Source organism: Geotrypetes seraphini, chromosome 19 (assembly GCF_902459505.1).
Source record: "Geotrypetes seraphini chromosome 19, aGeoSer1.1, whole genome shotgun sequence".
Classification (NCBI taxonomy): domain Eukaryota; kingdom Metazoa; phylum Chordata; class Amphibia; order Gymnophiona; family Dermophiidae; genus Geotrypetes; species Geotrypetes seraphini.
In genome coordinates this window covers 7,203,848-7,220,056 of record NC_047102.1, presented here as the reverse complement: position 1 = coordinate 7,220,056, position 16,209 = coordinate 7,203,848, and the positions used below count along the sequence as shown (strand labels likewise).

The 16,209-nt window shown below is 43.3% G+C and overlaps 1 protein-coding gene across 1 annotated transcript in view; it reads right to left on the bottom strand.

The window, feature by feature from the left end:
- PDHX (pyruvate dehydrogenase complex component X) overlaps window positions 1–16,209 on the bottom strand; it is a 60,157-nt gene that overhangs the window by 16,933 nt on the left and 27,015 nt on the right. Inside the window, exons 6-7 of the mRNA XM_033928193.1 lie at window positions 9,809–9,992; window positions 7,929–8,076 (exon numbers count right to left, since the gene is read on the bottom strand). Coding sequence (XP_033784084.1) covers window positions 7,929–8,076; window positions 9,809–9,992 — 332 coding nt within the window. The remainder of the gene's footprint in view (window positions 1–7,928; window positions 8,077–9,808; window positions 9,993–16,209) is intronic.

The window sequence follows — 16,209 nt, the reverse complement described above, 5'->3', positions numbered from 1 at the left end:
TTTCAAATCTGGATTGCTGTGTTATATGGTGTTGTTTGGCCTCACAGCTGATTATCTAATGGAACATTTTGTATTGGCCACTTCAAAATGCCCCCAACGAATTCTAACGTTCTTTGCCTTTCCTGTCGATACAAAAGGTACTTTAATACAGTGATTCCCCAACCCTGTCCTGGAGGAACACCAGGCCAATTGGGTTTTCAGGCTAGCCCTAATGAATATGCATGAGAGAGATTTGCATAGGATGGACGTGATAGGCATGCAAATTTGCTTCATGCATATTCATTAGGGCTAGCCTGAAAACCCAATTGGCCTGGTGTTCCTCCAGGACAGGATTGGGAACCACTGCTTTAATAGATTATTCTCTTTTCGGGCAGTAGTCAAAGATAAAGAATTAAGCCAGTTAATAGGCAGTGCAGCGTCCTATGCTCATTTCAGAAAGCTCTTGAAAACGTATCGAATGATTGCGCATTGAAATTCTTATAAACGACAATCCATATCGAACAATTGCGCATTGTAATTCCTGAGCATGTCCCAGCTTCTTTGAGTTATAAACCGCATAGAACTGGAAGGTATAGAAATGATAATGATCATGTTTCTCGGATAATTTTCAGATTAATAATATGAGTGCTGGTTTACTGTGAAAATCCAACACAGTCCATGTGGGGTTCGTATCATCAGTTCTTGTGCAGGCTTCTTATTACGCTGCAGAGGAAACGGGTCACTGCCTTGTCTTCCCTATTGTTGGAAAATAGGCCTTGCTTGTGATGGGCGATGCCACGACAGGATTCAGGAAGCCAACTAGTTTTTTTAGGCTAGGTTGTGGATATGCAACTGACTGTGGGATGTTCAGGGCTGCAGAAAGCTATGAAAGAGAATAACTTTGAGGGGGCGACGAAAGACGGCCGAGGTGAGAGCAGCAGACGTTGATAATTGAGTGTCTGTTTTTCAAACTCTTTTCATTCTGGAGAAATCTGGATGCTTTACTTTGCAACCGGGGGAAAGGCTTTCCCCAGGCCAGATCACAACTGAAATGCTTGTTGGTAGAGGGATTGAAGTCTAATGGACTGGAAATTCAAGGGCTTAAAACCACATTTGGATGCATAAGAAGTTTTCACTAAAGATTTGTGGGTACAGCTGGCAGATACTGAGAAAACTTGTTTGCACACAAATCTTTTGTGAATGGCGGCAGAAAGGTATTGGTTTTCTTTACTTGCATGTGGAAAGTTAAGAGAAAAATATTTAAACCGACAGCTTTTCAGTGTTACCATTATGCTCTGCATCCATGGGGGGAAGGGAGGGAAAGAGGGTGCAACCAGAACAGCTGCCCCAGCCCCACATGCCAAGGGAAGTTTCACACTTACCTAGAAACTAAGAGGGTTTTTGCCTTGGATTGGCCTCCATGAAGACAGGGCTAGATGGACCATTGGTCTGACCCAGTAAGGCTATTCTTATGTTCTAGGTTTCTGCCAGGCTTTGGAGCCCCCTCCCAAATTTCTGTCCTGGGCCCCAGAATATTTAACATCAGCCTTATCTGCATGTGCTCCTTTAGTCTTCCTTTTAACAGCACTGAAAATATGAGGTCTTGCTTCCCCTTGATATTAAAGCATTTTCCCACAGATTCAATATATAAGAACAAAAGACTAGCCTTACTGGGTCAGACCTAAGGTCCATCACACCCAGTGGCCCATCCAGGTCACTAGTACCTGGTATAAACCCAAAGAGTAGCAACATTCCATGCTACCGATCCAGGGCAAGCAGTGGCTTCCCCCATGTCTCTATCAATAACAGACTATGGACTTTTCCTCCAGGAACTTGTCCAAACCTTTCTTAAAACCAGACACGCTATCCGCTCTTACCACAACCTCTCGCAACGCGTTCCAGAGTTTAACTATTCTCTGAGTGGAAAACATATTTCCTCCTATTGGTTTTAAAAATATTTCCCTGTAACTTCATCGAGTGGCCCCCTAGTCTTTGTCATTTTTGACAGAGTGAAAAATCGATCCACTTGTACCCGTTCTACTCCACTCAGGATTTTGTAGACTTCAACCGTCTCGTTTCCAAGTTGAAGAGCCCTAACCGTTTTAGCCTTTCCTCATACGAGAGGAGTTCCATCCCCTTTATCATCTTGGTCACTCTTATTAGAACCTTTTTTGAGATAAGGAGGCCACAACTGAATGCAGTACTCTAGGTGAGATCACACCATGGAGCCATACATATGGTGCCTAGATTTGGGTTCGCTGCTGCGATGTGCGCACAACTTAATTGGCTAATCAACTGGGAGGGTTGTGTGGCCTAGTAGTTAGAGCTGCCCTGAGCTCGCGAGTTCAATCCCAGCCTGTTCCTTGTGACGGTACCATTGCCCCAGGTACAGATAGACTGTGAGCCTGCCAGAACAGAGAGAGAGAAAAACACCGATTACTATTCTGTAATCCATCTAGAAACTGACTGATTACGCATAATATAAATCAAAGAAGTAAGTAAATAAATAAAGCATCAATAATTGGCTAACAAACAATTATGGATTATTAACTGGCACCGATCAGGATTTGCACACGCATCTGGCTGCACACTATTCTAGGATGCTACTACTACCACCACTACTAATTATTCCTATAGCGCTACCAGACGCACGCAGCGCTGCACAGAGTCACAAAGAAGAAGAAAACAGTCCCCGCTCCAAAGAGCTTACAATCTAAACAGACAAACAGGATGTCATGGATACAGTTAAAGGGAAGGGTTAATCTGCTGGCTGGGTTGGAGGGCAGAGGGGAGTTCAGGACAATCAAGCCATTGTGACATCACTGATGAGGTTGGCTCTTATTGGTGGAATGAGGCATTATGATGTCACAATCTCAGCTCTGCTTCCCAAAGACAAACAGAATGTCATGGATACAGTTAAAGGGAACGGTTAATCTGCTGGCTGGGTTGAAGGGCAGAGGAGTAGGGTTAAGGATTGAAGGCTATCTCAAAAAGGTGGGTTTTCAGTCTGCTTTTAAACAAGGGAAGGGGCTAGGTGGACAAACTCAGATAATTTATTCCAGGCATAGGGAGCAGCTAGATGAAAGGAACGAAGTCTGGAATTGGCAGTGGAGGAGAAGGGTAACGCTAAGAGTGACTTATCTGAGGAATGGAGCTCTCTGGGAGGTGGATAAGGAGCGAGAAGAGATATTGAGGGGCAGCAGAATGAACACACTTGTAGGTCAGCAATGGGAGCTGGAACTGTATGCGAAGGTGGATAGGGAGCCAGTGAAGGATTTAAGGAGAGGGATGACATGAGTGTAGTGAGGTTGGTAGAAGATGAGTTTTGCACAGATTGCAAGGGGGAGAGGCGACACTGCGGGAGACCAGTTAGAAGCAGATTGCAGTAATCTAAGTGTGAGGTTACAAGAGTATGGACAAGGGTCTGGGTAGTGTGCTCAGAGAGGAAGGAGCGCTAGGCGCTTAAATCTCATAGTATGCAACCCAAAGGGGGCGTGGCCATGGGAGGGGCATGAGCGTTCCCAAAAGTTGCATGCAGTGCTATGGCATTCTGGGTCTCTGCACCCAGCTTTGGTCCTGGGATTTACATATGGTTTGAGCGGCCGTAAATCCGACGCCTAGAGGTGGAAGCGGAAACCGGCGCCAAACCCTGTTCTATAACGGGCTTCCTTCCATCACTCTTATTACTGTAAAGCACCAGAATAAATCATTTTAAAAAAGATGAACAAAGGGTACTTGTGAGACAGTTTATATGTTATCTCTGCTGAGCTAACTTCCAGCCGGTAATAAGATAAAAACATATCCTAAGCAAATGAAGTATATTAAAGCCCACATACAATGTAGGAGGTGAGTAAGCATCGCCAACTGTGCTAATGTTTTTATAAGCACGGCAGTCACAAAAATACATTTTTTACCTCGGAGATCATTAGGCATTAAGACAGAAAAGGCTTTTTAATTCAGTGGCATACAGTTCTATCTTATCCTACAAACTAGGATGTAGGCGTATGGAAATAAAACCATGCATTTTCCCTCACTTTGAACAGGAGAAAAAGTTATTTTAGAGAAAGAAGGGTCTGTAATGCTCCCTTAAATATCAAAAGAGTAGGATAGTTTACATCATTTACCAAATTCAGACTAAAAATATAAGAATGAAAAAAGAGTGTGTCAGAGAGAGAGGGTTATCACAGCTCCTGTAACTAGGTCCAAATGTCATTTGGCAAATATGGTCTCCAGACTTCAGATGGGCTCTAGGCAGAGACCTATGAAACTGTAATATTACATTCTCCTTCCAAACAGTCAAACCTCTCCTTATAGACTGTTAGCTCTCTACCTCTTTATTATGCTAACTATCTGGAGATGTCTTTTCTATTTTTTAATGACTTCTAGTCCCCTCCCTTTTCCAAAATGGTACTTTCCTCCATATCTCTGCCCATCAGATGCATGATCCTCCATTTTGCTTAATAAATTTTAATTTATTATCAATTTCAGTCTAAATCACAGACAATTCTTCTCAATTTTTTAAAAGTAATCTTTCATGTTCTTTATGTGTAACTGACACCATAGGCAAACTTGTTCACCAGGGTCTCCTACCCCTTTGACGTTTTCTTCTTTCTCTGTGCTTACCATCCATCTTCCATGTCTGTACCTTTCCTTCCACTGCCATATCCAACATTTCTTTTCCACCATCTACCATCTCCTTGGGATCTTGTCAGATACTTGGGACCTGGATTGGCCACTGTTGTAAACAGGATTCTGGGCTTGATGGACTTTCGATCTGTCCCAGTTTGGCAATTCTTATGTTCTTATTCAACCGATGTCAGCATAGTTTCATAGTTTTGAATACATTTAGCAATATTGATACTTTTTAATAAATGTTTAGCAGAAATTTAAGATAAATTCTTAGATTATGATCTTTTAAAGTAATTTAAAGAAGCTCTCTCATGCGAGTTCATTATTTTTGTTTATAAGATTGAGATAGCAAATATAGTCCCACGAAAGTACATGCATACACACATACAGATTCTGCTCTCTACTGGGCAGGCTGAATCATTGCATCCTCTCAGTCTCCATAGACTGATGATGCCACTATTTGCACATAAGAAACCGTAAAAGGCAAACATGGCTGGAGATCTACTGAATCCTTGAAAGGCCATGACCATATGTCACTAATGGCAGAAGTACACGTCAAGTGCATTTCTTCCCTGATGATGCACAGTTCCCTATCCTTTCCCTCACACGGCCTTCTCTGACCTCCTACCTCCCCAGTTCTATAGCATCACTCCGAGCCCTGCTGATCAAAGCAAAAAACAACACACTTGCCTCCTACGGGACCCCAATACATCAAAAGATATTGTATTTGGGACCAAAGATAAAGGCACCTGCCCTGAGCAAGTTGAGCCCGATTAAAGGAGAGCCCATCTCGATGGGTGACGATAATGCAGGGCTGGCAGGCCTACTGTCGCGCATCGAGATGTGCAATGGGTTGGGGGGGGCAGGAGATGAGAGCCATGCAGGTGGGCCTTTGGAAGGCAGGGTTTTCCCGCCGCCGATCAGACCAGTCATTGGTGGAGGAGCACAGGGCTAACGGCCCGGGCGAGGTGTTAAAAGCCGGGACCTTGGAGGACCCAGCGTCTTCCTGGGTTTTCCAAGTCAGCTGTTCCCACCCACCAGCCCTTTAGGCAGGTTCAGAGGTTAACAGAGTAGCTCAGGATGATGGTTATCCTGAGCTACTGGCTGCTGGAGCTTATCAGGAGATGAGCGGGGTGGGGGGGGGGGGCTGGCGGGGCGCCATGTCCAGGGTTCTGGTGACCCAGGTTAAAGAGTCATGGAATGCCACCCCCCCCCCCAGGCTCTTATTATAATTTATGCTGGTAGCTCGGAAAACTATTTTGTTACGATATTGATGGTTGTTAACTTTGTTGTTAATAAACAGAGCTGCAACTATTTATTTGTTTGGAGAATAGGGGACCTAGAGGTTGGGGGTATGGAAATGTGGATGACTGGGCTTCTCCAGGTCCCTCTGTTAAAGAATTCCGTGAGAAATAAAGGATGTTTTTAAAAGTTCATCTTATGATACAACGTTTTGAAACTCCGATTCATTTCTTAACAACTTTGACGATATATAACACTTCTGCCACATGTATTGTTTGTATAACCTTTTGCTTTAGGTAAACAAAGTCTAAAGGATGGGGGGGGAAAGCTTCTTTGTTGATATAGGGTATGAAAGTGAGTTCTTTCTTCGATCAAAACATTGCCCAATTATACAGAGACAAAGAAGAATTGAAAAGACACCTTGATGTCAAAACCATGCTTACAACATACCCAAGATAAGACGGTTTGCTGGCTCTCTCGATATATATCAGGGATCTCAAAGTCCCTCCTTGAGGGCCGCAATCCAGTCGGGTTTTCAGGATTTCCCCAATGAATATGCTTTGAAAGCCGTGCATGCACATAGATCTCATGAATATTCATTGGGGAAATCCTGAAAACCCGACCGGATTGCGGCCCTCAAGGAGGGACTTTGAGACCCCTGATATATATGGATTCTATCTCTCACAAGTTATGGCAAATCACAACGAGCTTTTATGCCAAGAAAAGAAATCCTAGCATCTCATTTACATCAATGTCCGTGTATAAGGGAGTTGTCGGAGATCTAATCTATGGAGTCAAACAGAGCCATAAATATTACCGAGGGCTTTCATTTCTGGGTTTATATTCATGTAGAATTAAGCTCATCGTGCCAGTGACTACAGAGACATATGAAACAGAGTAAGGGGTGGGTGGGGGTTCCTGTCTGCTAATTAAGGCACATGCACTAACCAAATCAGTTTATGATAAGGTAACTGACTGTTTTATAATGGACTTTAGGGGCTGTGCATAACAATAGTCTTCACTCTCCAATTAAGAGATCATTTGGGTGCATTTGACGACATTTGCACATCGGAAAAAGTCGTAAACAGTTTGCAAAGACCTTTCGAGTCACAGGCCACAAATGTTTTGCAACCTTCATCATCGCTCCTTGAAATAACATAGTTTCATAGCTTATTTAAGTTTTAATTAAATGCTTATCCAAAGGTACAAAGCGTTGTACAAAGTATTTAAAAATAGCTGGGAGACAAACATTTTTAAATTAATTAGACATACATGAGCTAATTATTAGACATATACGAACTAAACAAACATACTTATGACTTGAAAACAATGGGAAAAGAGGGAAGAGCTACAATTTTATAGAAAGAATACATAAAAGGAAAAAGTTAAAAATGGTGACGCTAATGAATAGCCAAAAATATGTACAATCCTGTACATTCATTTCTATAGATCATACGTGAGCATTACTGAGATAGAGCGTGGCACAGCTAGAGGCTTTTCAGGCTTTTCAGGATGAACACAGCCAATTGCTGAGGTGAAGGCTGCAAGGGTGGGAAGAAGATAGTAAGAGGAACAGCGGGATGGGAGAGAAAGGGGAAGAGAACGACAGATTGTATAGGGACGCGAACAGGGTGTGATGTGTGGGAAGGCAAGAATGCAGCCACAAATCCCTCCTATCCTCATCTTTCCCACTCCCTCCCTAGTGCAATTGCAAGACACAGCTGCCGTAGTACAGACACCGTGATAGGGACCCATACCCCGAGCAAGTGTAACTCACACACAGGTCACTGGGGTCAAAGCATGCTCTTTTTAGTACCCTGTAATTCTAAACCTGTTTGCAAATACTTTGGTCAAATGGGGTATGTCCTGAATAATTGACAAAGACTCTGCCTAAGAACTGCCCCATAATTCCTCAAACTGCAAGAGGAATCATCCCGGCGAGAGCATTTGAAACCTGTAAAAGTTTCTCTCCCTTTTTGTCGTTTGAACTACAAAGGATTTTGCAGCCAAGAGAAAGCAGCTTTTTAAAGTCAGGAGTCTAGGACAACTTATGATACATGAGGAAAAGATGAACACACCTCTGGCAAGCTCTTCCCTTAGCTTTAAGACTGCTCCAAGGTCACAATCGGTGGTAGCGTAGGCATGCGGCACCGTCGTTTTCGATTCCGTTAACCTCTTGGCAATGACTCTTCGAATGTTGCTGGCAGGGATCTCAGAGAATGTGCCCTGAAGGAAAACAAAACATTTTCCATACCACATATGGGCTAAAACACACTGCTTATTATTGACATAAAGATATAGTGAAGCCGATGTCATCGCCGGCCATTCTTTTTCCCCCCTAAATCAAGAACAATTAATTCCCCAAATGGACTGGGAGGTACATAAGAAATAAAAAAGGAATTGAGCAAGTAAATGTATTTTTGCTTTTCTATTTTAAAATTGGGCTGTAACGTAACCTAGAAGGCAGCCGGGTTGGGAGACATGCACTCAGAGACAAAGAGAAATCCAAGACTTGGGAATCCTGGGCCAGTGATGAAGTCCTGGAAAATGACAGAACTTGATTGAAGTGCAGGAACTCTGGGAACATTTGGTTCCGTTTACATTTCCTGTACGTCAGCATTTAGAAATTCTGAAAGATGGAGAAGGGGGGCAGCTAGACGGAAGAAAGCAGACACGGATGGGCCTTAAATTGCCAGAAGAATACACTGATATTGGTGACCTGATTGCAAGGACCAACATTTGAAAGTTGCTAATTTTAGGGTTACCAGATTTTCCTTCGGGAAAAAATCCAGACCCATGGCCACGTCCCCCGCCCTGTTCCACCTGCACCACGCCGCATTCCAACCCACCCCCTTAACCCGCTTGTGTGTTGGGATGGCATCCGTGCATGTGACACGATGATGTTGCATGTGATGTCACATGTCGCATCTACGCGTTTGCGGATACAGTCCCAATGTCGGAAGCTTTTCAAAACCCGGAAAAAGTGCCAGGTTTTGAAAAGCCATCCGGCCCTCAGAGAAATCCGGTCGTCTGGAAACCCTAGCTAACTTCATACTAAATAACTAGCTAAAAGATATAACCTTTCACTAAAGCTATTCCCCCCTTTTATGAAGCCGCATTAGGCTTTTTTTTTTTTTTTTTAAATCGCTGGCCACAGCGGTAAAAGCTCCAACGCTCATACAATTCCTTTTTCGGGGAGGAAAGGGAGGTCCTTCATGGCAGGAGGGAGTGGGCATCCTCTCTCCACATCTTTTCTACAATAGGGCCCTATGTCTTCTGTAGAAAATAAGAATTAAAAAAAAAAAAAAAGATTTTGTAGATATAGTCAGACCTGGTGAAGCAGAGATAAAAGAACACAGGCAGTGTCATGTTCTAAGTACAACCACACATTTGAATAAAGCAGGCACGAGTTAATTGTCATTACTAGATCACGTTGGGTGAATATCATAATAATAATAATTTTTTTTTTTATATACCGCCCAACCAATAGTTCGGGGCGGTTCACATCAAAAGAACTGTTACATTTCAGTGAAAGTACAAAATCAGAGAATTCAACAAGAAAATTATCGTACAAATTTTTCAAACAAGTACATTTTCATCGACTTTCAAAATACGTAATAAGATTGTGAATGAGCAATCAAGGAGTTCATCCAAGAATTCGTTTTTCCAGCTTGAAAAGCAAGTGTCTTATCCAAAAAACTCTTGAAACGACAGGCTTTTGGGGTAGGGTATCTAAAAATACCAGAATTTCTTCCACCCCCCCCCCCTCCACCCCTTTTATAAAACATTAGTGCGGTTTTTAGCACCAGCACGGCGCTCCTAGAATTCCTAGAAGCGGTGGCGCTGTTACCGCTGCGGCCGGCGCTGAAATCCGCCCTACGGGCTTTGTAAAAGGGGCTGCTATTTAGCTGGAGCAGAGCAAAATTTCTTTCAGTTCATTTTCTCTTTCAGTCATTACCTGGGCGGCAGGTTGGCCTGGAACAGAAATGGGTGGGGTCAGAGGCCGTGGGTAAGCAGATGGAGCGGATGCTGTTGGAAGGGCGGAAGGCGCTGCGGTAGGCTGGGGGAGTGACGGAGGACCTGGAGGTCTTTTCTCAGCAGCTTTCTTCGCTGGTTTCTGCTCTAGCAATCTCAACACATCCCTGTGGGTTAAAGAGCAGCGTTAAATATTCCAGAAATGCTGGGCTCTAGGATGGGCTGAATATAGCTTTAATGCATACTAAGGACCCCTTTGACAAAGCTGCTGAGATAAAATGCGCCGCAGCCCAATGCTTTGGCGAATTAATGCGGTAGCATTGTTACCGCACCTTTGTAAAAGGGGCCCTAAAACTCCTTATGTCTGCCATCATGTTTCTGTGTTCTATGTTACCTCACAAAGACGCTCTCAGGGCTTCTCACTGGAAAAATGCATCACGTTTCTCTACCTGTTGGTGTCCGTGTCACAATACTTCGATAAAACAACATTTCATGGCTTAGTTGCTAATGATGATCGCTGAAAGGATGTACAAGTCAGAATTGGGATGTCCTGCTCATGCTAACCAAAAGAAAAAGGCCATCTCATAACCATTTTCAAATAGGAAATATGCCAGGGTTGTGTATGCCAGAAATCCACAGCCAAGGACGTCTGTTGGCAACATTTTAACAGAAATGGCCATACAGAGCAGAGGGGCAGTCTAGTGGCGAGGGCACCCATTTTAAATGATGGGACCTTCAGGAAACCTACTGTAGTTGACTCTACAACACTTCAATAGCCTTCAGGCTTGCAGGACTCATATTTAGTCACAGTAGGTATATCTCTGTTTCTGGAGGTCTCACCATTTAAAGAAAAAAAAAAAAAAAAAAGAGCTCCAACATGGGAATTGAACCTGGGTCCCCTGGTTTACAATCCACTGCACTGACCACTGGGCTACTCCTCAGAATGCCCAAGAATACTATAACCTTTAACTAACTCTCTTAGTGCCAACCCTCGCCATCTCTTTGCCACACTTAATTCTCTACTCAAAGGGCCCCCACCTCCTATCCCCTCTTCCCTTTCCCTCCCAGACGATGGCAGAGTTCTTCCACGTCACCTCCCCCACCAAACCTTCCAACTGTCCACTCTGTCAACCTCCCTTCAACAACCCCTAAACCCTTTCTTCCTTTTCTGAGGAAACTGCTCACCTTCTCTCCTCCTCCAAACTCACCACCTGTTCCTCTGATCCGATTTCTACCCGCCTACTCGGATCCATCGCTCCTGCTGTAATCCCTCCCATTTGTATTGGCCACTGTTGGGAACAGGATACTAGGCCAGATGGACCATTGGTCTTACCCAGAATGAATATTCTCGTATTTATTCCTCCCAATTCTACTGCAGGGGAGAGTGTGGCGCAGTGGTTAAAGCTACTGCCTCAGTACCCTGAGGTTGTAGGTTCAAACCTACGTTGCTCCTTATAACCCTGGGCAAGTCACTTAACCCCCCCCCATTGCCCCAGGTACATTAGACAGATTGTGAGCCCACCAGGACAGACAAGAAAAATGCTTGAGTACCTGAATAAATTCATGTAAACAATTCTGAGCTCCCTTGGAAGAATGGTATAGAACAGTGTATCACAAACTGTGTGCCCCGAGATGCCGACAAGAAGAAGTGCAGGCTCCGGCTCATAGACTATAGGACATACCTCTCGTCTCTCTCCTTCTGCAGCACCCCCTCCACCCCCCCCATCACTAGCGGCAATAGGAGGCTCAGGGCCACGGCTGGAGGACACCCGCACATGCACGGACGTCGACATTTCCGGGTGCCCTCTAGCCGCAGCCACGAAATTAGTGTGGCGTACCTTAAAATGTTGGTGTATAGAAAATTAAAGAAATAAATAATGCACCAGGTAAAGATGTCAGAAATCCAGCACTGTAAAATCTCCCTTCTGAACTGGGTTCTTTGGAAGCTTTATTATAGCAGAATAAAAACACTTTTTCTCTTCTCTGCGTCACAGATCGTCTGGAAACCTATTTTCACTATAAAGTAATGCGTAAATTTCTCATGTGTATCTCTAATGTGTCCTGAAAGTCATTCTACAAGTCTGATACTCTAAAAGTCCTCATCTTTAGATGCTTTGACTGTCAAGATTTAAGATGCTAAGCTTGCTTCAAAGCAGATCAGAGCTCGGTTTCATGTATTTCAAATTAAAAACCGTTTTGAAGATAATAACATGTTCGTAGTCTTCTGTGGTTTTCTAATCCTTCCTAATTTCTGGGCTTGGCAGATGGAAGGTTTTTAAAAAATTTTGGCCTAGAAGGTCTCTTCTCTGATAGCATTTTAGCAATGGAAAACATACCAGTAAAAGTTCTGCTATCTTCAGATATTGAGAAAATATTATAACATAAAAGAACAAACAGTACTGAATGGCATCTAATCTGCTAAACTGGAATACATTCTTAGGTAGATACAAGGTCTGCTTTTGGAAGAAAACCACTCTGGTGTCTTTTTCAGCAGATTTGGAGTTTGATTACATACAACATTAAGGGGGCAACTGAATAACTGTTCACATAGAAACATAGAAATAGACGGCAGATAAGGGCCCACGGCCCATCTAGTCTGCCCACCTTAATGTCCCTCCCCTACCTTTGCCCTGTGAATAGATCCCATGTGCCTATCCCATTTGGCCTTAAAATCAGGCACGCTGCTGGCCTCAATCACCTGTAGTGGAAGACTATTCCAGCGATCAACCACTCTTTCAGTGAAAAAGAATTTCCTGGTGTCACCTCGTAGTTTCCCGCCCCTGATTTTCACATATTCTATAAAGGAAAGTAGGTGCATGCCTGTTTTATAGAATGACCTCCTAAAAAGGATGATTGAACATAAGGATAGCCATATGAGGAAAGACTAAAGAGGTTAGGGCTAACAGCTGAGGGAAGATATGATTGCAGTCCACAAAATTCTGACTGATGTAGAATAGGTACAAATTACAAAGCCTAGGGGGTCATTCAATGAAGTCAAAGGAGATCACTTTTAAAACCAGTAGGAAAAAATATTTTTTCACTCAAAGAAAAGTTAAATTCTGGAACTCATTGCCAGAGGATGCGGTAACGGCGGTTAACAGAGGTGGGTTTAAAAAAAAAGTTTGAGCAAGTTCCTGGAGGAAAAGTCCATAGTCTGCTATTGAGACAGACATGAGGGAAGCCACTGCTTGCCCTGAGATTGATGGCATGGAGTGCTGTTACTATTTGGGTTTCTGACAAGATACTTGTGACCTGGATTGGCCACTGTGGAAATGGGAAACTGGGCTAGCTTACAATCTAACTTGGACAGACAGACATGACATATAGGGTGATCGAGGCAGACAGCGTGCCAGACTTTAAGAATAAATGGGATACCCATGTGGGATCCCTACGAGGGTCAAGATAAGGAAATTGGGTCATTAGGGCATAGACAGGGGGTGGGTAAGCAGAGTGGGCAGACTTGATGGGCTGTAGCCCTTTTCTGCCCTCATCTTCTATGTTTCTGAGGTGATGACCTCATATGCGTCCATCTTTGGTGAACATGTTGTCTACATGCACTAAAGCCCTCGGAACATTCTGCGCAGACCATCACCAGTGCTAATCCAGCACTAACCAGTCCTACCGCTGGTGTTAGGTTCTGAGCGTCGAGGCCTCCGAATGTAAGGCCTTCACATAACACAAGCGGGTGAAAAGGACTCTCTTGAAGGTGACCTGTAAACACAGTGCACATTTTCCAACAATAAGCTTCACCAAGGTTGTGTTGAAATGCAAATTAACTTGCTTTCTGAAACTTTTTTTACACGCTGTCACTTTCACCCACCTGACTAAAAAGGTGGGATATTACCCTCGGGTTAAGAGGAGATCACGTTCACTGGTTTCTTTTTAGCCAACAGTAATTTTAGGAATAGGTTATTTGAAACCTTATTCCGGATGCAAATCATATTGAAACAGTTTGGCGCTGGTGTAAGCTGGTTTGCTGCGTTGATGGATTGTCTCCTTTTATTTGATATACGAGATAATATCCTAGCATGCGTTTAAATGTGCTTATTAAAAAACACACCACGATGATGTTTTAATAAAATGCTTGCAGACTCCCTTTTTCTTATTTCATATGCTAGGAGGAGAAAAAAAAAATGAGGTATGTCCCGATGTGTGCCTCAATTAATTAGCCACAGAGTACCCAAACAAAAATAAAGCATAGGCTTTCAGGCCGGGAATGCGCATTTTCTTACTGCCTTCCACAGTTCCCAGGAGAGAGAGTGCAAATTTAAGAGAACATTATGCTAAATGATTTTTGACAGATTAAAAGATGAATCTATAATTTTCTGATCGCTGTCAGGATGTTCCCATACGCATCCTTTCATTTAGCTTTTTTTCTTTTTTTTCTCATATTCAGAATCAGAGGTTGTTTTTCACAGGCCACAATGTTTAGCAGGAGCTCACGTTTATTTAAAATTTATTATACCGCTCAATCAGGCTTCTGAGCAGTGTACAATAAAAATATATACTGCTTAGAATGATAAAACAAGGTTAGAACTTAACGATGCAAGTCGTCAGGGCAGGTTAGAACAAAAAAAGACTCAAACTTAAGACGAACGGGAACGAGAGGAAAAAAAGGGGAGAATATTCAAAGAAAAGAGAATGGATAAGGGACAAACAATAGGTTGGGCGGCTGTGTTTCAAAAGAGTCCTGGAATAGAAATGTTTTCAGCTTTCTTTTGAAATGGAGCAGAAATGGAGTTGTGATGAGTCAGGGAGAGAAATTTACACGTTAACAAAAATCTCACACAAAGAGGCCCTTTTAGTTATACAGGCGACTGCGATATTCAGTGCTGATTCTGCATCGATAACCAGGCAGACGGGACTTCATAATATGCTGTCTTATCTTTGCCCCGATAGCTATCTGGGCACCAAAACTGAACGCTGGCCGTTATCCGGACATCTTCCAGGTGGCAGCCTCATCAAGAATATAAGATAGCATTTTTCTGAAACCTAGATGCCCCGGTTTGCAAATGTAAATCCTGAGGTTAATTCATTTGGACAGAGCACGTTCCCCTTCTGAAACGGGGAACACTCATTTCAATTTAGGACTTCCCTAGTCCTGCCCAAAACATGCCCAGACCACACTGCCTTGCCAGATGCGTTGGTCGGTTTCACAGTAGGCATGTGTGCACTTGAATATGTGGAGGAGAGTGTGTTGCGGTGGTTGGAGCTACGGCTCAGCACCCTGAGGTTGTGGGTTCAAACCCCACACTGCTCCCTGTGACCCTGGGCAAATTGCTTAATCCTCCGTGTAGTTGTATAACTACAAAAAGGTGCTTTATAAGTCCCAATCCCTTTCCCTTCACACACACTTTTTTTTTATTTTTTTTTTGTAAAATTGGGATTTAGATGTTTATACAGGTCTAAAATAAGCACCTTAAAAAAAAAAAAAAACAAAAAAAAAAAAAACAGGCTTGCACAGTGACCCTAGTGGTGCAAAATTTTACACTTGCTCTGAAGACGGTGCAAGTCTGCGTATATATACACTCCAGTATTGTACACAATAAGTATAGACATCACAGTTCCACCCCTGCTTGGCCCAAACTAAACCCTGCAATAATTTCACAGAGCTTGCATATATGTCAGCGTGTCAGTATGTGCATATTAAATATTGAACTAAGGCCAGTACTGGGCAGACTTGCACGGCCTCTGTCTGTATATGGCCGTTTGGGGGCTGGAGAGGGCTTCAATGGCTGGGAGGGCTTAGATGGGATGGAGTAGGTTTTAACGGAGATTTCGGCAGTTGGAACCCAAGCCCAGTACCGGGTAGAGCTTTGGATCCTTGCCCAGAAATAGCTAAGAAGACAAAATTTAAATTGAATCAGGTTGGGCAGACTGGATGGACCATTCGGGTCTTTATCTGCCGTCATCTACTATGTTACTATGTTTGGGTTTATTCAGACACAAGATTCTATAAGAGCCTTTTCCCGCTTGGAAAGCACATATCGGACATGGAAAGTGCTTTGTATAATTACTCCCACGCCACCAAGTTTAAGTTATCGTGATGGGTTACATAGTTGCCGAAAGTATGCAGCAAAATCTGATTTGGCTCATCACCACCTCCCATCTAATGACACTGCTGAAAACCACGGCAGATCTCTGGGCCATGATTTGGATAACCGAAAACATTCAAGCTTTGTGAATGATAGGTCACAGAAGAGGAGGAAGAGACCGACATGGTTAGAGGACACCGGATCAAAAATGTAGATAAGCAGGAAGGAGTTCCCTGCTCTGTTGCACAGCCCCACTTATTCCAGTCTCGTGAAACTTCATAGGTCTGTCAGCAAAATAAAAGATAAGGTTCACACAGACACATGGCCGCATCAAGTCCTGTCTCACGGA